This window comes from Malaclemys terrapin, chromosome 22, assembly GCF_027887155.1.
Source record: "Malaclemys terrapin pileata isolate rMalTer1 chromosome 22, rMalTer1.hap1, whole genome shotgun sequence".
In the NCBI taxonomy this organism is placed as follows: domain Eukaryota; kingdom Metazoa; phylum Chordata; order Testudines; family Emydidae; genus Malaclemys; species Malaclemys terrapin.
Window position 1 is genome coordinate 14,372,247 of NC_071526.1, and position 22,943 is coordinate 14,395,189.

At 60.1% G+C, this 22,943-nt stretch overlaps 1 protein-coding gene and 1 pseudogene across 3 annotated transcripts in view; one reads left to right on the forward strand and one right to left on the reverse strand.

The window, feature by feature from the left end:
• The window catches only part of COL16A1 (collagen type XVI alpha 1 chain), an 87,892-nt gene that overhangs the window by 13,783 nt on the left and 51,166 nt on the right, over positions 1-22,943 (forward strand). For all 3 annotated transcript variants that reach the window (XM_054012002.1, XM_054012003.1, XM_054012004.1), the window contains exons 5-10: positions 10,240-10,363; positions 11,097-11,372; positions 12,190-12,270; positions 13,049-13,174; positions 19,274-19,324; positions 21,022-21,066. In XM_054012002.1, the coding sequence (XP_053867977.1) occupies positions 10,240-10,363; positions 11,097-11,372; positions 12,190-12,270; positions 13,049-13,174; positions 19,274-19,324; positions 21,022-21,066 (703 nt within the window). The remainder of the gene's footprint in view (positions 1-10,239; positions 10,364-11,096; positions 11,373-12,189; positions 12,271-13,048; positions 13,175-19,273; positions 19,325-21,021; positions 21,067-22,943) is intronic.
• Positions 511-781, reverse strand: LOC128827853 (40S ribosomal protein S27-like; annotated as a pseudogene).

Genomic DNA, 22,943 nt, shown 5'->3' on the forward strand with positions numbered 1-22,943 from the left:
GGGCTCTTGGTGCTAGGCGCTGTACAGACACAAGTGCAAAACAGCCCTGCCCTGAAGAGATCAGGCAGAACCTCCCACCCTGTGCTTCTGAGCCTGTTCCCGGGCTGTGCAGTGCGGACTAAGGGAGGGCTTCTATGGGCCATGTGCTGTCACCGGGGGCCTGGTGAGCCATCCCGTTTGGACTGGAGCTGCCGGGGCCGCACTGCGGATTCTCCGGCCCGGTGCCCTCCTGCGTGCTGGTGTGTTGTGACTTGCCTCTTCTCACAACCAAGCTCTTTTTTTTTCTTTTTTCATTTTATCCAAAATGTATTGACAGTCAGATGGGTGAGGCTACAGGGACAGTATGAAAGTCACATTCTCCCCTCGCATTCTAGAGACGTGTTGGAACCCTTCTGTTCACCTCTTGCCCCTTAATGTTGCTGTGGCTGAATCCCTTGCTCTCGAACCGTCTGTGTTTGTCTGTGCAGCCAACTGCGCAGGTAGTCCCACCCATCTCAGACACACTTTCGTTTAGTGCTGCTTTCGTCTGAAGGCGCATCCTTCTGTAAGCCTTGCCCTGCCTTGCCTCCAGTCGGCTGGCACAGCGCAATGGAGCAGCCAACACACAGAACTACAGTCTGAGCACGGCTGAATACAGGTGTGATTTTGTAGCAACCTGGACACTTCGCATCCATGAATTAGGAGTTCGGACTCTGGGCCAGATGCTGCTTTTCTGTTTCCGCTTCTCATCCGGGGAGAGATGCAGCAGGTCCTTCGCCAGAGGCAATTGATCTGGCAGGCAGCCAGGCCTGGAAATCCCAGGGCTGCCGCTGCTGACTGTCCCTCTCGGGAGCTGAAAGGCACTCTGCGCCTCTCTGGGATAGCGGGGCCGCGCCCTCCTCTGCAGGGAGAGAAGCACTGATTCAACAGGGCGTGATGCTCGAGGTCCCTGTGGGATGGATTGACCAGGGGCAGGGGCAGCAGCTGGGGAAGTCACCTGACTTCACTCCTCTCTCTCCCCGGTTGCTGAGGTGGGTCGCTTTCCCTGGAGGTGGATTTGGTGGTGCTGTCTGTGTTTCTGGTCTCCTTTGCCTGGAAAAACAACTCTGGCAGGCCAGCACCCTAGCACCTGCTACAGCCCTCTCCTGCCGTCGTGGTCCAGACCATGGGCAGTCGCCCGGCTGCCGCTGTGGTATTTGAGAGCATGACTATACAGTGCTGTCTATTGGTAAGAGGTGCGTTCCTCTGCTGTCTTGAATCCTTACTCTGGAATGCTGCGGCGTGTGTTTTGGGGTTACCAGGTGTCACTCCATTGTAGTGGGACCATTAATGCAGAGCCCTGCAGTATTATTGTGGGCCCAGAGTGTTATCCACTGTGATGGCTCCATTACTGGAGAATACGGTCGCTTTGTGAAAACTCGGATGCAGCCTTCGCTGTGGCCTCCCGACCCACTCCCCCAGCGTTGTTCTTTGCGTAGGGTGTTGCTCCGATGAGGGTGAGGGGCTGTGGCTCTAGAATACGGCTGTCGTTTTTTAGCCAGGGTTTCCCAGCTCACTGCCCCTCTCGCTCTAAGCCCCAAGCATTAGAGAGGAGAAAGCAATGTCTGGGTCTCTGAGGCCGGCAAGATGCAGCAGTTGGACTTGCTTCTCCACTCGTTTTGTTTAAAGGGGCAAGGTCAGACTCATTAGACCCCACAAATCACTTCTCTCAGCAGCAGCTCCTCCGTGCAGGTACGAAGGATCACGCTCCTCGCTGCGCTCTGCTTTCAGCAACTGCTTGGCAAATGACGCTGGGCCGGGACCTTTGCTGGCCCCCCTCACAAATCAGCCACCCCCGTGTGGAGCAGGGAGCTGCTTATTCGGCCATAATCACAACTCCCATGCCCGGAGCCATGCATCTTCTGCCCAGAGCATCGCCTGGCAGCTCACAGATTACAGATCTCGCAGCTGCCTCTGGGGTGGAGGGTAGCAGCTGACGGGTTCATAGCACAGGTGGTGAGGGGAAATTCTCGCCAATAGCCCCAGGGCAAACCACTGCCCTTATGAAAAGTGGCCTGGGGTCTTTTAGGTCATACAGGGCAGGGAAGGGACCTTACCCGGCGTTGAGCCTCTATGTCTGTGGTGATTTCAGACCTGAATCATGTGGCTGCTGCAGCGCCGAAGGGCGTGTTTGAGAGGGGAGGGGAAATCTCGTCCTTGGGGCCTCCAGCTGCTGCATGGGGGGCCCTGCAGAGCCAGTGAGGAGACCCTCCTACCCCAGCACCTCGGGCGGCTGGTGCTCCGCTTCCAGCTTGTGCCTTGGCCGTGCGTCCTGTTACAGAGCTTGGGCTGCAGTCAGTCCAGCACCCAAATCGACTCCCCCCTTCCCTCTCCGTCTAATGGGCTTTTCACCATCTCCGGCTGCCCTCCCCGATGGTCAGACACGGAGCCCGCCTGCACCATGGCTCCCGTAGCTCCTTCTCCTGCCTGCCGCCCGCAGCCCCGGGGCAGGAGCCCTGATCCGAACCCAGAGAGGGGAAACTGTCACCTCTCCACGAGGGTCCTGCCTTTGATTGCCCCCAGACCCCTCCTGGCAGCAGGTGCCCTCCTGTGGCTCTGTGCTGTGGAAAGCAGTGTCGGCAGAGAGCCGGGGCGAGGTTATGATCTCAGAGCCGGGCCCGGCACCCTCCAGGGGCTGGGTGGGATGTTTAGGGTCGGGCTGGAGGGCCCCTCTCCAGTGTGTGAGCTGGGAGCTGCAGATCAGCCGGCAGCTGCACCCGTTGTGCGCGCCGTGCTGGGGTGGCAGAGCAGGTCTGGCTGCTCACCCGGCACCGGTAGCTGGGTTGGAGGCTCCCCGGGCAGGGGGTGCGCGGGTGTCCCAGGTGCAGGCTGAGTGCGGCGAGGACCGTCTTAATCCTCGAAAGTAAATCATGTGGTGAAGCAATTCAGCCGGGACGCTGGCCAGGGCCTTATGCAATAGCCGCTCTGTGCGTGTGTTTTCTATCCCCATCTTGGCAAGCAGCGGGATGGGTCTAGACTGGCGGATTGAAATGCTTAGCTGTGATTAGCCACGCTGTTCCTTTCAGCAGGGGCTGGCCGCTTGGAGACTGCCCCGCTGGGCCCTCTCCCGTCATCCTGTGTAACCCGGGCTTCTTTCCCAGGCGCTCTCCGCTCCCCCACGGCCCGTGTAAACGTGCACGGTGCCGGGGAAGGACCGAGGGTGAGCGTAAGGATCAGGGCTGCTGCATCAGTTGCCCAGTGGGGAGCTCTGGATGGGATGGGCAAGGCTCTTTTCTCAGTGACTGGAAGCTACCACCGGCTGGGCTAGTCCAGGTGCAGGTGTGCGTGGCGGGAGTCAGGAGCGAGTCCGTCTCCTTCCAGCTGCCCGTCGTCTTAGGAGCAGAGTGGGAAGTGGGTGCTAGGCCCTGTGCCCCAAAGGGCATGTGGTATAAGCAGCTCCCACCTCCAGCTGGCTCACCCTGTCCCTGACCCAGCTCTAGCAAACTCTAGCTCCCAGTGCAGGGCAGCCCCAGGTTAGAGGGTACCTGGCCCGGTCGTTAGTGCTTCTGCTGGGGACTCGGGAGACCTGGGCTGAATTCCTGGCTTTGCCACTGACTCCCTGTGTGACCTTGGATGAGTTACTTAGTCGCTTCCAGTTTCTCTCGCACCTCTCCATCCTGGCTCTATAAAAAACCCCACAAGAAAAACCAGTGGGGAAGAGCGGAGGGTCCTGGAGAGACACCAGTAACCACCTGCTCCTGCCCGGGGGAGAGTTTGGGGTCCTGTCTGCACCCAGCAGGGCTTCCTCACAGCCTCAGCCCTGGCGGAGATCTGCCCGTCCACAGCGCTAATCCCACTCCCAAGCAGAAGCTGAGGAAAGAGTTGGCACAGCGGAGAGGCAGCCAAGAGCTGCCTGGATCCTGTTGGCGAGGTCGGCATCGCTCACTCTCGAGTGCGCTGGAGCTCAGCGTTCGAGAGGGGACGAGCAAACTGGGTGAGGTAAAATAGCAGTTTCCTGCCCTTGAATGTTTCCACCCTTCGCCCCATTCAGGTGCTGGAACATCAGGACTGTTGTGTTGTCCATGGCTTGTGTTTGCCTGGCTTCCAGCCAGAAGTGGAGGTGCTGGAATGAGAGAGAGGCTAGCTTGTGGAAATGTCTCCGAGTGGGAAGTTCTGCTCCCAGGAGGTCCCAGCCTGGACTCAGATTCAGAGAGCAGCAGCGGCCAGACCTGCTTCTCCAAGCTGAGCCCGGAACCCCTGGGCTTGTCCCCCATCACCTTGCTTGGTTGAAGCACTGGACTGGGGCTCAGGAGACCGGGGTTCTAGTCTGCCTGTGTGACCCTGGGCCGGTCACTTAACCTCTCTGTGCCGCCATTCCGTAAAGTGAGGTCACACGTCTGCCTTGTCTGTCTTGTGAGCTCTTCAGAGCCGGGACCGTCTCTTACCATGCGTATGAGCAGCGCCTAGCACTGCTACTGTCATACAAACCACACGGATCCCTGCCCCCCTCAGTCACAACACACGGGATGGCTCCCACGAAATCCTGGGCTCCTCGGGCCACGGCCGAGCAGAGAAGCAATGCTCTGTCGCGCAAGGAGGGATTGGATTCTGCCAGGCTGCGGCGGGTCAGTCGAGTTGTAATCGCTTTTAACTGGCCCTCGGGCGAACTGCTCAGGTCTCCTGCTGCAGCTGAGTTTCCTCCTGCCTTGTGCCTTCCCCAGGGCCGTGGAATGGGCCCCAGCACGGAGAGTGGCTGTGTACAATGGGATCCACATGGCGGTGAGCAAAACCCGCCTTCTCGGGGTAGACTCAGGGAACTCTGTCTATTTCGCTTCACAAAGGCGAGGTTCAGGGGTGACCAGGTTCCAGTCTGTAAGTCCTGACATGGGGCACAAATATTTGCTGATATGCTCTAGCTAATAATCGAACATGATCTCATGGCCGGAAGCTGAAGCTAGACAAATTCAGACTGGCAGTACAGTGAGAGTACGGAACCGTTGGAACAGCTAACCAAGGCTCGTGGTGGCGTCTGTCACGGGTGATGTTTGTCTCAGGATTGGGTGATCTGAAAGCTCTGCTCTAGGGATTCTGGGGGGGATGTTCTCTGGTCTGGGCTGTACAGGAGGTCTGACTGGAAGATCACAATGGTCCCTTGGAATTTATGAATCTAAAATCAGATCCCCTGTCTGTTTCATCACGTCCTCTTCTCCTGGGTCTACCTGGGCTCCGCCATGGTCCCCATCGCCGTCAGATCCAGGATTGCTGGTCAGGGATATCTGACCGTCTTTTTTTCATTGGAAAATGCCGATTTGTTGCGTCCGAAACAGCTAGGAGGAAAGAGGCGGTTTGGATGAACTTTCCCTTTTGAAAAAAATGTGACCTCTCCCACCCCTCACCCAAGTTCTGAAATTGTCAAAACGTCCTAGCTGCCTGGTCTCTCTCCAGAGCCATCTGGGGCTGGATGGGACCTTGACTAAGTCACTCTTTAGGCTGGTGGAGTTTGCCTGGAACTCTCCAGCCTGTTAATAGGTGTCAGTCCTGCTGCGAAAGGGTTACGTAGGTTGGATGTAATGGCTGTGGGAGAGGTTTTCTGGAGAGAAAGGACCTAGGGGGTGGGCTGAGCTGTCCTGAGGGAGGAGCACTAGAGACAGCCCAGCCTGGGGAGAAGGCTGGAGTGGATGTTTCTCTCTGTTAATGAAGCTGAGCCCTGGGAAGGGGGGTAGGTGACTTTCCTGTTTTGGCTGTGGGTTCCTACTGGCGGATCAGTGGTGCTACATGCTAGGCAGCCATGGCCCAGAGGCCCGTGTTGTGTGGAAGGCAGAGGTGTTGAGCCCACGCCCTCTGCCTGAGCTGCTGGAGGGTGACTGGCTCACAAAGCACTATTGACATTTCCTTTTTCAGTGGCTGCTTTCAGTCCCCTTGGTTTCCCCTCCTCTCTCTTTTTCCATTCACGCCTTTAGCTGGCTGCTAAAGTGATCGCAGCTGGGGGGTGGGCCCGGGCCCGCAGTGGCTGTTTGGGGTGGGGGGCATTGGGTTCGTCTGTATCTCGGGGTGCATGCACCATCGCCAGCCCCTCCTGTAGGTGCTCGCTTTCAGGGCTGAGTCATGCAGCAGGTATGCAGTGGGGAAGCAAATGAGGAGCCAGCCAGGACAGGCAGGTAACCTGGAGCTTGTCTCTGTGGCGAGGAAGGGAGCAGGCCAGTTAGTTGATGTCTAAGGAGCGATTGCACCATGCCAGAACTGTTAGCATGTCTCACTCCTAGGGTGGGAAACATCTCCCTTCACCTCAGGCTTTTGTACCCAGCTGAACAGGGATAGGCAAGGGAACCATCTGAACAGGGTTAGCACCTGCCCGGGCTCCTCTCCACAACCCCTTGCGTATCTGCTGCACCCTCTGTAATATGCAGATAGGACTCGTGTCACCCACCGTCAAAATGCAGCCCCCTCTGGGGTGGAACGTGGCAACAGCTTAGGACAGCCAGTGAAGAATTCTGTGATCTAAAGTGAAACTGCAGGGGAACTTCAGAAGGCAGAAGGGACTGGCCAGGACTCTGGGGCTAACACCCTCCGGCCCCTTGCCAGGTGCTGTGCGTCGTGCCCTCTGTTCTCAGCAAGCTGGTTTCACTCACCGGCCCCAGTAACAGCAGCCGGCGCCCGCTGCTCTCTCCCCTCCCAGAGGAGCGGGGCAGGGATCCGTGGTTCGTCTTGCTGCCCTTCACCCAGCTCCTGCAGTGGACTGGATGGTGGAAGGGGGGTTATTCTCATCAGGCAACGTTTGAGGCGGGCAGCTGGGCCTTGTATCTTTCACTAACATGCCTCTCTAGGCGGGCTGAATGGGGCTTGGCTGCATTCAAGGTGCTGTTTGGGGTGCAGTGCCCACCCCAAACTGGCACTACCAGGGAGTGCTTTCTGGGCTCTGGGGGGCTCACTCTGCTCTGGATGATGTTCTCCTGATTGAAGTGACACAAAGAGAGACCAGAGGCAATGGCGGTGGGTGCTTTTATAAACATGGGTGACAACCATCTGCCTTTCCCAGCTGCCCAGCGGAGGTGGCTGCATCTTTGTGGTTGGTAACGGGGAGGAGTAAAGGGGAAAATGTTGGGCTGAGGTCAGGCGCCAGTTGCAGAAAGAGGGGTCGTAGGGAGCTCTGAGAGAGGACACTGTGGGGAAGGTGCTGGACTGGGATTCGGGAGATCTGGGGTCAAGTCTCAGCACTGCCACTGACTCCCTCTGTGACCCTGGGCAAGTCCCTCCATCTTTCCGTGGCTCAGCTCCCGATCTGTCAAGTGGGGTTGAGAATCCGTCCTTTGTCGGCCTTGCCTATTGAGGCAGGGACGGTATGTGCAGTGCCCAGTACGATGGGACCTTCCCCTAGGCCTTCTCCCCTGGATAGATGACAGGGACCATCCCATCCACACCTCTGAGAGACCTACTGGCAGGATCCGCGCAGCATGGAACCAGAATAACCTAGGCGAGATCCTTTGTAAATACGTGACTCACTGCCGGGCAATGTTGTTGCGACAGTGGGAACAATTCGGCAGCTGGAACTGACCAGCGCTGGAGTTAATCCGTCCGGTGGAACCTCCACACATACGCACGCTGGCCGCTCTGACTCTGACAGATGTTGGCAGCTGCTGCAGTGAAAGAGGACGAGATTTCGGATTTTGAACCTCTGCGCTCTCCGCTTTAGTTTTTGTTTGCTTAGGAAAAAGAGGGAACTTCTGCGCCATTTTTCTGTTGTTTTGGTTGGAGCTGGGACAAGGGGAGCGGAAAATGGGAAGTGCCTGGCCTTTTAGCCAGGGAAGGAATCCATGGGAAGGAGTGTGAATTCATTTATCATCCACCCTGGGTCAGGGCTGGCCTGGGTACGATGGGCTTCATCAGCTTTGGGCATTGCTTTAGAATTCGGCTTGAGGCCCTCAGGGTGTGTGTGTGTGTGTGTGTGTGTGTGTGTGTGTGTTGCGGGGGGGGGAGGGTTGTGCTACTGGGTTGGGGGGTTGGTGGTGATATGGATGTTTCAGTGTCTAGGAGTGTGTGTGTTGGGAGATGTTTGGGGGGGGTTGGATGCATGTGTTGGGGGTGTGTGTGTGGGGGTGAGTGTTGGGGTGTCTGGGGGGGTGTCGGGGTATTTGGCTGCCTGTCTGGGAGGAGCGTGTGTGTGTGTGTGTGTTGGGAGATGTTTGGGGATGAGTGTGGGGTGCATGTGTTGGGGGTGTTTGTGCATCTATTTGGGAGTGTGTGTGTGGGGATGAGTGTTGGGGTGTCTGGGGGATGTCGGGGTATTTGGCTGCCTGTCTGGGAGGAGTGTGTGTTGGGAGATGTTTGGGGATGAGTGTGGGATGCATGTGTTGGGGGTGTTTGTGCATCTGGTGGTGTGTGTGTCAGGGTGTCTGGGAGGAGGGGTGTTCTGGTGCACTGGGAATTGTTGTGTGGTTTTGGCTTGCATTAGCCAATACTGGCCCAAGCTTTGAGGACAGACAGACCCTTCCACACGATGTGAGGCTGGCTGGCAGGCCGGCTGCCTCTCATTGATCTCCTGTTTCATAAGCGCTGGCACCTCCAGTGCAGCCCAGAGCCCTGACATTTCCCTGCTGGAGACGCAAACAGCTCCCGCTCCCCCAGCACGCGGGCACTTCCTGTTTTGATCTGAACTCTTCTGTTTGCGCTTCGTCCGGCTCTGCAGCCCCCGACGCAGACGTAAACAGCAGGCTGCCTTCTCAGGGAGAGCTGAGGTTCCCCCTCCTCCGCACACCCCCCGCTGCCCTGCAGAGGCTGTGTGCACCGCGTGGAGCTGGGTTCGGGAGGGATAGGGTTGGGCATTGCTTCCCTGGCCCCGGGAGTGCAGGGAGCTGCCATGGGATGGAGGAGGCACAGGGGCCTTTATCCCAAGTCTTGGACCCGCTTGACTTGGCTGTGACTTGACAAGGAGAGATGGGGACAGAGCTGGCACTGCCACCTGCCCTGCCTCTGTTTGAGTCTGCTCCCTTCATGGGAGGCACGCGCCAAGGACCTCTCTGCCCACTGGCAGAGGGTGCAGGGGGGGAAAGAGGGTTGCAGGGATCCGTTCGCCATGTGAGGTCTGTGCTGAAAGCCTGCGTCGCCCGGGCCAGGGTCCCCAGTGCGAGATGTGCCCAGAGTTGTGTATAACTGTTAGTTATTGTCACGGAGTGTGGGGGGACACAAGGCCCTGCACCCCCGGCTTCCTGTGATTTACCATGAGTCTCAGCCAGCCAGTAAAGCAGAAGGTTTATTTAAACGACAGGAACACAGTCCAAGACAGGTCTTGCAGGCACAGACAACAGGATCCCCCCCAATTAGGTCCATCTTGGGGTCCCAGGACACCACAGCCCCCCTTGGGAGGTCAGAGCCCTGTCTGCCTCCCAGCCATTCCACCAGCCCGCTCCTGAAACTCTCCCTTCAGCGACCCCTCCCACAGCCTTTGTTCAGTTTCCCAGGCAAAGGTGTCACCTGGCCTCTAACCCCTTCCTGGGTTCTCACGTTACATGCTCAGGTATTTTCCCTCAAGGCCAGTCTCTCATCCCCCAATGCAGACCATCCTAGCCAACCTCTCCACTCAGCATTCAAAGACCACATTAAGAACAGTCCCAGTTCGTCACAGTGATGTTCTCAAGGTCTGGGAATTAAGGCAGGTCACTGGAAGGGGATGGGCACAACCAGTCAGCTGGGGTGCACTGTTCCTTTGGGAGTGTCCAATGGATCTGGGACTGGGCGTCCCGGAGGGCTCGAGGGTGTCTGTGAGTCTGTCCGTTGCTGCCGAGGGACAGTAGTGCCCGCGGGGGCTGGGAGGGGAGTATCTGTGGCCAGGCGTATCAGGGAGCTGCCCCCGGCAGGTACCAACAGGGGGTGCTCATGCCAAGAGCAGGGGCTAGCGAGATACCCCACAACCCTGGGCACCCCCGGGGAGCATCACGGGGGAAACAACGTGTCTGTGTCTGTCTGTCTCATTTGCACAGAGCCACGTGCATTCACACACACACGGATACCTGTGTCGGGGCCTCACACTCAGACCTGTGCAATCTGTGTCAGTCTCTCTCTCTCTCACACACACACACACACACACACCCTACCTATCTACCTACCTACCTACCTGTATTGGGGCCTCACACTCAGACCCGTGCAATCTGTGTCAGTCTCTCTCTCTCACACACACACCCCTGTATTGGGGCCTCACACTCAGACCCGCTCCCCAGCGATTCCCTGGGGCCCCCAGGGCTGCGTCTCTACCTCCTCTGATGTCACTTTCCCTCCCCCGCCCCCCAGACAGGTGTTCCCCCACGGCTTGCCTGATGAGTTCACCCTGGTGTTCACTTTGCTCCTGAAGAAACAGAGCAGCAAGGAGAACTGGTACCTTTTCCAGGTCACCGACCGTCTGGGCTACCCCCAGGTACCTCCGCCTCCCCTGCTTCCCTTCTCTCCTTTCTCCCTCCTGCTGCCGTGGTTTTCCCCACCACGGTTGCTACGCCCCAGGAACAGAGACCCCTGGAGCAGCCCGACACACAGGGTAGTAAAGCGCCGTGTGGTCCAGGGCCTACCCCAGCCAGGGTGTCCCCTAGGAGCTGCTAACACGTGTTGCTGGAAGTCATTGCTGGCTCATAGAGCGCCAGGGTCCCACCAGGCCACTTTAGTCCTGGAGGCTACAGATGAAAGAGGCTTGGGTCACCCCATCCACCCTGCTGCCTCTGGGGCTTCACTGCTGGCAGATGAAGCCAATTGCCCATGCTCTAGCATTGCGGGGGGTGGGGCGCACGCCCCCCCTGCCACCCGCGGCAGCCTCCTGCTGCTGCTGTCGGCCTCCGCGGCATCCTTGGAGGCTCCCGACACGCTGATAGGTGCCAGAAGACGTGCCCCCAAGGAGGAGGTATGGCCCTGCCCCCATTGCCCCAGGCGAGGGTGGGGTTAGTGGAGCTGATAGCAGTGGGGGTGTGAGGGCTGCCCAGACCCCTCATTGGCAGGACAGTCTCTCCAAACCCAACGGGCAAGGAGCCCCCCTCTGCCTGGAGGCCACAGCGGCTGGCTTTAGCTCGGCCCAGTCCCCGCGCCCGCCGGTGCGTCTGTCTGTCTCCTCCTTCACTCGCCGCTGAAAGCGTCCTAAGTCAGAGCGTCTCCTTTGTGCCTAGCTCTCGCTGGGGGTCAACGGCCAAGAGCGGAGCCTGGAGTTCCAGGCCCGGGCCCAGGAGAAGGAGTTTGTGAGCAGCGTCTTCACTGGGAAGGGGGTTTCCTCCCTCTTTGACCAGAAGTGGCACAAGGTGGCCCTGAGCATCCAGCGCCGGCTGGTGTCCGTCCACGTGGACTGCAGCTACATCTCCTCCAAGCCCCTGGAGCCCCGGCGGGGCGTGGCGAGCGAGGGCAACACCTTCATCGGCCTGGACGCCGTGCGCGGCGCACCTGTCCCGGTGAGCTGCCCTGGGCCTCTCTGTGCACACATCCCCCATGTGGTGCTCGCAGACCCGGGCCTGTTCCCAGTGGGGGCGCCGTTTGCCTCCTTCAGCACGGGGAGGGAGGGAGGTGCTGAGAGCCGGCCCAGCGGCTGAAGGTGTCCGGTTGAGGAATTCTGGGTCACGGGCGCCTGGCAGGTGGGTGGAGCTGCCACCTGGCGTTGCTCAGCAGCGACCTCTCCTGGTCAGTTGAGGAGTAGCATCGAGGACTGAATGGGACTGGTTGCCCAGGTGTGTGTGTGTGTTATAAATGCTCCCACCTTGAGGGGCTGGTGGGACAAGCGCGGCTCTAGGAGGGGGCTGGACGAGGAGAGGGCAGGTGGGATCTCTGAGAACTGGCTCAGGGAGGACAGTATTTAGGGTGGGTCAGCATGGCAAGGGAGGGGCGGAGTGGCAGAGGGAGAGGGAAAGCCTCTGTGTGAGTGTGTGTCTGTGTGCACATGCGTGTGTGCGCACGGGCAGGCGAGGTCACCTCTGCCCCTTCGTTGCTCCTCCCTGAGCCAGTGTTCAGGGAAAACTCAGACTCCTCCCTCGCTGGTGGCAGGAGCCCCTGGGGGCTGGGCCGTCCTGGCCGTGAAGAGGGACTCCACAGCCTGTCCTACCCCCACTCTCTGTATAGGCCCGGGGGCTAGGTTCGCTGCACCTTCAAGGTGATTCTTTCCCAAGCCCCTGGGGGCCTGGTGCTGTGCTAGCAGGCTGCCCCCCCCCCAACAGGGTCAGGGTGCCCCTTTGTGTTCTGACTGTGTCTGCCTGTCTGCCTCCCCCCCCGCTGCAGTTTGACATCCAGCAGGCCCACATCTACTGCGACCCGGAGATGGTGATGCAGGAAGGCTGCTGCGAGATCTCGGCCGGCGGGGTGAGTTATGCATGTGCTCTCCGCAGTGGTGTGGGGGGGTTAATGCCCCTCCCGTCCAGCAGCTCCTGGAGCCGGCAGGTCTCTGTTCACGCCTTTGGGGCTCGCGGAGCTCACGTGCTGTCCATCCGGGTACGTCGCCGGCCCCCGTTGCCGTGTGTCTGGATTCCATCCTCGCATCACCCTGTGGGATTCTCCCCATTGTACAGGTGGGAACAGAGGCACAGAGAAACTCCGTGACTTGCCCGGGGTCCCGAGCCCGTCCTTCTACCCTTGAAATGCTGAAGCTGCTCAGGGAGGCCGGCTCCTCGAGTGCCCACCAGCCAGCTCCACCCAGCTGATCCATGGAGCAGGGACAGGGCCACCTCGCTCGCCTTCTGGCCCCATGATTGCTCCTGGCCATAAGGGGGATGGCTGTTGGGGGGACCTGCCCCAGGATGCATAGACAGGATCTTGGGGATTTGCTCTGCTCCTCTGCCGCCTGACCCTGTCCACACACAGCGGGGCAGGCCCCTTGCTAATATCCCTCTCCCCTGCCCCCGCAACCAGGCCATGTTCTCCAGAGCTGCCTACCTAGGGCCGGGTTGGCTGGACCTCTGGAGGGGGGCAGAGCCAGCAGGTGGCCTGAATTGGCCGTGCTGCCAGACATGCACTGAACACTTCGTCTGGCACTAGCTGGGAGCTGGGGCTGTGCCTGTGACAGTCTTCAGCTCCCCGCCTCGGAGGGATGGTGTCTGCCCAGGCCCTGGGGTGTAACCAGCCCCTGCTTTCCTTCGAGCAGTGCCTTTCCGAAGCCTCTAAAACCCGGCGGCAGGCAGAGGGCACGCAGACCAGCAACCTGATTGAGATCAACCCACAGACGGAGGGCAAGGTGTACACCCGCTGCTTCTGCCTGGAGGAGACTCAGGTGAGAGACCAGGGGCATTGCCGAGGGGGGCACATCCTGGACAGGACAGGTCAATGTCCCAGCATGCCTGATCTTCTCTGCAGAGGAGGACGCTAGGAAGCAGAGGCACTGGGCGCTGGTAGCCAGCTAGACAGGAGTGTGCTACGCCCCATGGCAGCAGGGAAAGCCAGTGCTGCTTGGGGCAGCCAGTGCAGAGCAGGCAGGTAGTGGGAGGTGATGGTCCCTCTCTCTGGGGTGCCCCTACCTGGAATATTGCATTGATTTCTGGGCACTGTAGGAAAGGGAAAATGGGACATCACGTGGGGCTGGACCAAACCCCCCTCCCCGCACGTGGCTGGCCCAAGCTGCTCGCCTGAGCCCTACCCCCCCGTCCCTGCGTAGGGCTGGTGTCGGAGCTTGCTCAAGCCCTGCCTTCCCCCCTGCATGAGTCTGGTATCGCCACTCTCCCCCCCGCCCGCACATTCCTCCGCACCGCACTTTTTTGGACAAAAGTGGGCATTTGTCCCGTTTGCTTTTGCCAGCTCAAGTTGCAAGAACAAATGGGACAAATGCCCACTTTTGCCAAAAAAAAAAAAAAAGTCAGGACGGCTGGGACAGGACTTAAAAAAGGGACTGCCCCGGCCAAAACAGGACGTGTGGTCACCCTTGGGCACCGGCTCTTGGCCAACTGGACGGAGTTTGGAGAAGAGCCGGGGAAAGGATCAGGGTGCAGGCGGGGCTGATAGGGGTGGGTTGAACTAGCTGCATGAAGTGTGTGAAGCCAGGCTCAGCGGTGACTAAGGACGGTGATGAGATTAGGGAACCGGAGCGGGTGTCTTTGGCTTCTGTTACTGGGGAATGCGAGCGGGTCAAACCGGTTTCTGCCTGCAGGAGACATGGGGACGTGAGCTGAGCGTCCCAAGTAGGGACGTGCTGGGGTTGTGGGGCAGATGCAGATGTTTTAGGGGAGCAAGCAGGGCTGGCCAATTGGGGGTGTACTGGGTGCGGTGGGGTGTGGTCAGTTACCCCCTGCAGTGGAGCCTAGATTTCTTTCTTTCTGTGAATCTCTTTGATTTTCTCTCCTTCCTTTCTTCGGCCCCTCTCTCCCCGCCAAATGCAATATTGCTCTTAACAGCTCGATTCTGGCACATAATGCTGTCTGATCCATTATCCCACCAGTTTCCATCCTCCCTCTAATCCCCCGGAGCACGGCAGGTGCAGCCGGAGAGACACAGCAGGGTGCGAGTAAAAAGCCTCTGTGAAACAATGCAGCTCTGCTGGTTGCTTTCACTAATGCTGCCCTGATAGACAGTGCGGTGTGCGGGGGCACATGCTCACCGGCCCTGCTACCTCCCCGGCAGAGCGCCAGGGCTGCGCTCGAAACATCTCAATGGCAACTGGATAGGCTCCAAGAAAGGGCCAGTTTCCTTTGTCCTTTGTCACTTTTTGCCCCATCTCTTTCCTGGTCTCCCTTCTGTCTCCTCGACCCTGAAAACCACCACCCCTCCCCACGCCCTGGCAAGCTGACCCCGGCTGTGTGTGTCTCTCTCCGCTCTGTGCTCTGGAACCTCAGAGATTGTGCCCAGCCATTTATTTTTCATCTTCCCTAGGCCAGCTGGGGGCTGTGAGACCAGGGAGCCCGTGCCTCCCATCCTCCTTTGCAGACAGGCCTGCCTGGGTCAATGGGCCTTTAAACATGACCAGCTGGGACCGGGCGTGTGGCAAAGCAGCTCGGCCTCCCCACGCCAGAGGGGCCTCCCCTGACCTGGAGGGTGGAGGTCCGTCCTTCCTGCCCTGTAGCATTCACTGTGTCATTAGGGGACATGAGTCTGCCCAGCCCCAGCTGGCCCCAAGTCTCTCTGCACTTGTAGAGGTGGAGACAGAAGTGACATTAAGAAATGGGCCCATTTGGGGGCCAGTTCGGCCCCCTCAGTGTCAATTAGAGCCACCTCAGGGCTGCTCTAACTCGTTCTCTGGGCCTGGGAAGTGGAAACTAGCTGTAGAGCAGTGTGCTGCAGACCCTGGCGCTCCCTAGCCTGGCCTCACCTGCTCCCTTCCATCACAGCCCCCCAACACGCTCCCTCTGCCAGCCAGCTCTAGACAGGCTCGAGGGACCCTCCCGTGCTGCAGGGTGTTCTGAGGGTCTTTCTCAGGGCCACATGCCAGAGCGGCACAAAAAGGCCTCGGTGTAATGAAGAATCGGACCCAGGATCTTGGTTTGCTAAGAGCTCCCAGCCTCCTGCTGCTCCGAGCCTTGCCAGGGACACGGCAGAGAGAAACGAGGGATGGTTTCGAGGTTGAAATCAAGGGGAGCATCGCAAGATTGGGGCTGATGTAAACCACAACACGGACTGAAGTTTTCCCTGGTCCGGCAGTAGAAGGGGGGAGATGGGACAGGCCCAGCGGCTTGTGCGGGTTGGGCTCCTCCAGTGTTCGCGCGTCTACCAAAGGGGTCTGGCTCAGATTAGGGGCCTTTTGATGTACGTCACTTCTCAGTAGGAGCTGTCGGCAGAAACAATCCCTAAATTGGTAGCAAATGTGTTGGGAACATTGGCAGGCGGGGGACGTGCCCTTGGCGCTCACCGTCCTGGCCTCCTGACCCACTTACGGAGCTGCAGCCACGGTGCCAATAGAAAATCTGACCTTGTCAGTGGAGCTGTAATCATCTCAGCCCCTCCCAGCAGGAGGCGCTGTGGTGCGCGAGGCTGGAGCCTTGGCTGTGAATGGAGCCCCACACTGCTCTGGTCCCAGCCTCTCCCAGCAGGGGGCGCTGTAGGGCGCGAGGCTGGAGCCTTGGCTGTGAATGGAGCCCCACACTGCTCCGGTCCCAGCTTCTCCCAGCAGGGGGCACTGTAGGGAGTAGGGCAGGAATCTTGGCTGTGGGGTAACATACACGTATTCCCGGGAGGGGGTGCTGTAGGGAGCAGGGCAGGAGCACTGGCTGTGTGAGGAGCTCAGAGCTACTCCATTCCCAGCGTCTCCCAGCAGGGGTCAGTGGAGGAAACAGGGGTAAGAGTACTGGGGTGGGGAGTCACCTTATTTCTTTGTCTTGCAGTAGCACTAGGAGCCCTCCCCACGGCCCAGCCCCCATGGCGCAAAAACAGAACAAAGAGACAGTCCCTGCCAAGGGCAATAGGAAACTGCACTGCAGCCACCATGTAAGATGGGTGCAGAGCCCAGCTCACACAGCCAGGAGCGTGAGCTCTGGCCCCAGGGGCATGTGGCCAGCCGTGGGGTCCGTATCCTTCCGTGGTGCCAGCGCTGTACGGCGCGGGCCGGGGAGTAGGCGCTCACGGGGCTTGAAGCACTCAGAACCCGCGCAGGAGCCTTTTGTGTAGGTCACCGTGTAACACCACCAGCCCCCGATCGTCAGCGGGTGGGATTGAACCGGGGACCTCTGGAGCTTAGTGCATGAGCCTCTATCGCATAAGCTAAAGCTTGGGTTTAGCAAAGGCGGTAGAGCAGAGTCATGTAACTCTCTCTAAGGGGTCTCGGTGCCACTAGATGGGCCAAAACACGCCACCCAGCCGGTGTGCGGGTTACAGCCGCTCGCTGGGCAGGCAGCGGTGCTGCAGGACTTGGCTCCGGTCGCCTGCTCTCTAACCGGTGCCTTTTTCCAGCATTTGGCTTTTCCTGTCCTTGCCCCGGCCCAGCTCTGATTGCCTGGATCTGAGTGCAACACACCTGCCCTGCCCCACGCCTCGCCTTGGGAAGGGAGAAGCAGGCCTGGTCCCTCGTTGTTCCACCCAGAATCCGGAGCGGCACCCGTGCAAGGCAGTGTCGGAGGGAGTTAGGACTGGGTGCTGCTTGGAGTTGGGATGGTTCAGCACTGCAGAGACTGAAAATGAAAACAAAACGAGACCCCCAGGTCCCAGCCTTGCCCCCCACCATCACCCCATCGCACTGGTATGGGCTGGGAGTCAGAGGGACGAATAGGCCACAGCTGACGTGCTTTGTGGAAGGGTGTGTGCGCGTTGCAGGGGAAATTCCCCCTGTTCGAACCTGCGACCCCAGCAGTGCTGGAGGAAGGACATCGTCCTGGGTGGACCAATGGTCTGATCCAGCACTGCGACTCCTGCAAGCGTAATGGGCCAAATCCCCAGCTGGTGCAAAGCGGCAGAGCTTCCTTGCAGTCCCTGGAGCAGGGCTGGTTTACACCAGGTGAGGGGCCGGCCCTGAGTTTCAGCCCATGCGTCAGTATGTGGGTCAGGAACAAACCTGTCCCTGAACCTGGAGCCTCCCGCAGTCCCTTGAATCGCCTCTGAGTGCCAGTCTGTCCATGGCTCTGCTAGGGTCACAGGCCACGGCTCCCAGCCGCCTCCGATGCTCCCAGTGTCTGGGAAGGCGCCCTGCCCCACCCGTTAGGTGGAGGAAGGACGGAGGTCGGTGTCTGACTTGCTGCTTTTTGTAACGCTGGCTTCAAGGCCTGACCTACTGAGACGGCTGGCACATGGTATTTCCCCCCCATAACCCAGCTCAGGGAAGTAATTATGGAATTAGCGCCAGGAGGTTGAGCAGACGGGCGAGCAGCAGGGAGGATATGCAAATGGACAAGTCTGGGCCTGGGAACGCTCCCAGACAGGGCACCTCCGTCCCACGGCTGAGCGGCACGCAGTGCAGGGAGTGCCAGGCCCTGGCTGGGTCGCTGCCAACGAGGGTTGAACCTGAGAACTCTGGGCCTTAAAGCACGAGCCCCTGTTGCGTGAGCTTAAAGGGCGCCATGTTGCTAGCCACAGCTGGAGCAGGGTCCTGGGAACAAAGGACTGGACGGGGCCTCAAAAAGTCCCCTGCGCTGAGGGAGGACCAACCTCCATGTGTGGCCCTGCCTCCACTGGGGGGCGCCAGAGTGCCACATACACCTGCTCTGGGTGGGAGCAGGTGTTGTGGGGTGGAGATTTGGCTATAGGGTGTGAATCCCTGAGCCCGGGGCATTTGGGTGTGAAGCAGGAATGGGCACAGAGTGGGGAAAAGGGCTGGCGGAGTGACTGGCCCGTTCAGGTATGGGGCATATTGCACCCCTCAGCCGTTAATTCCCTGACACAGAACCCATTGCGGCCTGCTGTGGGCTCTGAAATGCAAACGGCCCGAGCAGTAAATTCCAGCCCTGCCGTCCCTATCGCTTCAGACACGCCTCTCCCTGCGCCGGGGCCTCCCTGACGATCCGCAGACGGCGCCCACGCTCCCGCTGAGCAGAACACAGCCGCATTGATTCACCCCCCGAAAACCCCGCATCACATTTTCCACCGTCCAGACGAGTTAGCAGCGAGGGGGCCACCAGGTTCGGGGAGGGTGACGAGGGAAGAGGAGGGGGCTGGGGCAGCTCCTCCAGGCGGAGAAGCGTAACTGCTGGCAGGGTGAGCAGTGGCCGAAGCCAGGGAGGGAGCGGTGACAAGGAAGAGGGGGGGAAAACATCCCTCTGCAGACAAGTGCGGCGTCTGTTCCTGCCGAGCAGCATGTTCTGGGCCTTGGCCGTTTCCTGCAGAGCCGGTGAAGAGAGACGGACTGGCAGGGAAACAAAGGGGGTGTCTGCCCACGCGAGGGTCTGTCCAAGCGTCTGGCCCGGCTTTCTCCAGCCAGTCATGGGGATGGCTGAATTCTGGTGGCAAAGCCCAGCGTGAGGAGAGGAGAAGAGGCTGGCGTAGGGGTCTGGATGGAGCTGACAGTAACCTGCACTCAGTACAAAGAAGCCAGTGAAATAATGCCCAGGTCCATCCGGCACTGCCCCCACTTGGCCCCGGTGCCCAGTGGCTGCTGTGCCATATTGCCTGGCATCCATTTCCAGGAAGCAGGGCTCAGGGCTTGTCCCCAGACCAGTAGGCTGGGGCCAGGTTTTGTTAGCATCCTCCTCCGAGATTTGAGCAAGGAGCCCCCCGCCCGCCCCGTTCTCCTTCCACCTCTGCAGGAGCAGCAGGAGGTTGAGTTACCTGGCAAGGTGGCCATTTCCTTTGTGCCAAACGGTGCCTCGCTCTTGTGCCAGGCGGGATGCTGACGAATCCCAGCAGCTGCCCTTAAATGGGGGGCCTTGAAAGGAGCTTGATCCTGGCTTCCCAGCAGCGGGAGGCAGGGAGCGTGGGAGGAAGGAGGCTCTATAACGCGCCCATTGCTTTGCTCTCTCCCCAGGAGGCGAAGGCAGCCGGGCAGGTCGGCGTGGAGGGCCAGCTAGGAGGAAAGGTGAGGTGCTGGGGTCGGGGCTGGGCGGGTCCTGCTGCCTGGCTGGGGCAGGCTGAGGTGAAATCCCAGACTGACCCCCACCGGCTCCCTAATAATCACCCTCCCAGTTGCCCCGAGATGGTCTCATCTCATGCACAGCAAACACCTTGATCTCCAGGGCTAGCCAAGTGGTTGCCAGCCCCACAGTGTGGCTCTGCATCACTGCCAAGCAGGGCTCCTCCTAGCCACGAGGCCTGGACCACAGCCCTGCATTGGGAGCTGCCTCACCTGCCTGCCTTTTCTTGGCACCCAAGGGCGCATTTCCTCAGGCTGGATTCCTCAGCCAGGCCTGGACGGAGGGAAGCCCTGAGTGCTCTGGACAGGGGGTGGAAGTGTCTTGCTCCATTGCCCTCCCGCTGCCCTCTGGCCTCATCTCTCGCTGCCAAGGCTACAGGCTGAATCAACCCCCGGTTTATCCGGATTCACCGCGCTTAGTCTAAGCTCCTCTTGGAGGGAGCCCAGCAGCATCTCAGCACCTCCTTGTTCCAGCATCCCCTGAGCATTGGCTGGAAGTAGCAAGCACATCCGAAACGGCAGGCAAGAGGGGATCCTGGCACCTCTGGCCAGGGCCGTCCTTACGCATACACAGCATATGCGGCTGTGTAGGGCACCCCAACATAGGCACTGACTTCTCATCTTGCCAGGGGGTGCTCAACACCCCCCCTCTGCTCCAGGCCCCGCCCCCACTCCATCCCTTCCCCCAAGCCCCCTCCTCCCTGCCTCTTCCTGCCCCCGCTCCACTCCCACCCCGCCTCTTCCCCACCTACTCCCCCTCCCTCCCGGCTCTGGGAGGGATGGGGAGGAGTTGGTAAGCAGGGGACCACCGACAAGCGAGAGGCGCGGGGGGAGGGGGCAGAGGGGGGGAGCGTGGTGCTACATTTTCCCTGCGGGTGCGGAGCACCCACCCACGGAGTCCACACCTATGACTGGGACAGCAGGTCAGAGTGGGTCGGCTGCCGCACATCCAGCACGCACTGCAGTCTCCTTACTATGCAGAAGGCAGGGGCCATATTCCCAGAGCCGAATGCACCAGTGTCAGGGCACCAGTATAGGGGCAGTAGAGGAGCACCAGTATTCACAGAGCCAAATGCGCCGGGGTTAGGGCACCCGTTTAATAATACTGCGTAGGGCCCCATAAATCCTCAGGCCGGCCCTGCCTCCGGGGTCCGACGCGCCCTGCCCCTCTGTGCCAGCACAACTCCTTGTCTCGCCGTTCCTGCTGCTGGGGCCAATGGCTGGGAGCCCCAGGCAGGCGGTCCCAGGGGCCACCCCTCGCTTGGCATTCCCAGCTGAGCGTTCGTAACAGGACAGCGGGGCCTGGTCTCCTTGGGGCTGATTACAGGGGGCCAATTCTCCTCGCGCTTACGCCAGCTCAAGAGTAACTGCACTGGGGTCACACCGAGGTGAGCGGGAGGAGACCGGGGGCCCCGGGAGCGGGCCCCAGGCTGTGGTACTTCAGCCCCTTAGGCCTTGGAAACGCTGGTGGAGAAGCAGCACCAATACATCTGCGTTAGAGACATGGCTGCAGCCACTAGAACTGGTGCATCTTCCCCCCACTCTCCCTCCTACCCCAGCATTAGCCCCCAGCTGGAGAGAAGGGGAACAGGCAGCCTGGTTTATTTTCACACCTCTTTCCTCTCTGGGTTGCTCCCCTGCAGAGCTACCAAGACCCACGCGGCCAGTCACGCAGGCCAGCCAATGAGGTAAGTCGAGGCTTTTCAGAGCTGTGCAATGCTCCAGCTAGGTGCAGGCCGAAGGGAACGTCTACGGTGAGCTCTGACCCGTTCTCGCAGCCTCCCCACCGGCGCCCGTCCGAGTGAGAACTGAGCAGGAGACGCCGGCTGGGCCCAGCAAGGGGCCGGGCTCTGAGCGGGCTGGGACCAGGGACCTCCGCTGCCAGTGTCTGCTTGGCTCAGAACCAGCTGCTTCCCGGCAGGAGCTGGCCAGCCCAGAGGGAGCATTTCGCAGCCACTGGTTTGGCTGAAGGAACATGTGGGGAGCCACAAACCCACACGTACAACCCCCTTGTGAGGCCTGGGCTGGCAGCTCCCGGAACCTCGCCAGCTGGGAGAGGAGATAGGAGATTCTCTCTATCCCCACGGTGCTGTTTTTCCTGAGTCCCACTGGCTGGCAGCAGTGGCAGATCCCAGTGCCACGTTCGGGGAGTGGGAGCGTTCATGTTTCCTGAAAAAGCCGGGGGGGGGGGGGGGAGAACTGCAAACGGTGCTTTTACCAGGGAAGCAGAGAGCGCGTTTCTGCCAGCCCCAGCCCTTCGTCTTAACTCATCCCCTTCAAAAATTAACCAGCAGCGGGGCGGGGGCAAAGGCTCAGGAAATTTGATGTTTGTACGTCTGTGCCATGCAGGGGGCGTGTGCCCCCGTTCCTTGTCCCCTGACTGCCCCCTCCTGGGACCCCTGCCCCTAACTGCCCCCCGGGACTCCACTCCCTATCTAAGCCTCCTTGCCTCTTGTCCCCTGACTGCCCCAACCCTTATCCACACCCCCACCCCCAGACAGACCCCTGGGACTCCCACGCCCCATCCAACCACTCCCCACCCCCTGACAGCCCCCCCCAGAACTCCCAACCCATCTAAACCCCTCTGCTCCCTGTCCCCTGACTGCTCCGATCCCTCTCCCCACCCCTGCCCCCTGACAGCCCCCCCCAGAACGCCCAACCCATCTAAACCCCTCTGCTCCCTGTCCCCTGACTGCTCCGATCCCTCTCCCCACCCCTGCCCCCTGACAGCCCCCCCAGAACTCCCAACCCATCTAAACCCCTCTGCTCCCTGTCCCCTGACTGCTCCGATCCCTCTCCCCACTCCTGCCCCCTGACAGCTCCCCCCCCAGAACTCTCAGCCCCCCACCCCGCTCCTTGTCCCCTGACTGCCCCCTCCTGGGACCCCTGCTCCTAACTGCCCTCCAGAACCCCACCCCCTACCTAAGACTCCCTGTTCCTTGTCCCCTAACTGCCCCCTCCTAAGACCCCCCCCAACTGCCCCCCAGGACCCTACCCCCTACCTGTACCCTGACTGCCCAAAACTTTCTCCACCCCCCTCCAAAAGCCCCCCCCCGTTTCTTGACTGCCCCCTCCAGAACCATCCTGCCCCCGGTCCCCCTTACCCTGCTGCTCAGAACAGGGTGTTGGGCTCTGTGCCAGCCGGACACATGGCTGAGCTCCCCAGCACAACACAAAACCCGGTCCCTGGCCCTGCACAGGGTTGCCGGAGCGGGCTGCAGGAGGAGGAGCTGCCGGCCGGCTCAGAATGCAGGGAGGGGGGGTGGGAGGAGGAAGCTGCTCCGGAATCCAGCCCGGGACTTTCCTGCAGCCCTCCCAGCCGCTCGCTCTGCTCTGCCGGGGGAGGGGGAAATCCCGGACATTGTGAGTGATTTACAAATTCCCCCCGGACGCTATTTTTAGCACACAAAAGGAGGACATGTCCGGGTAAATCCGGACGAATGGTAACCCTACTGTTAACCTGTCAGCCCTCTACCTGTGGGAACCACTGACTGGTTAATTCCACCATCCTGAGCATGGAGCAGGCAGCGGGCGCTTCCCGGATGGGTGCCAGAAGGTGGCTGGG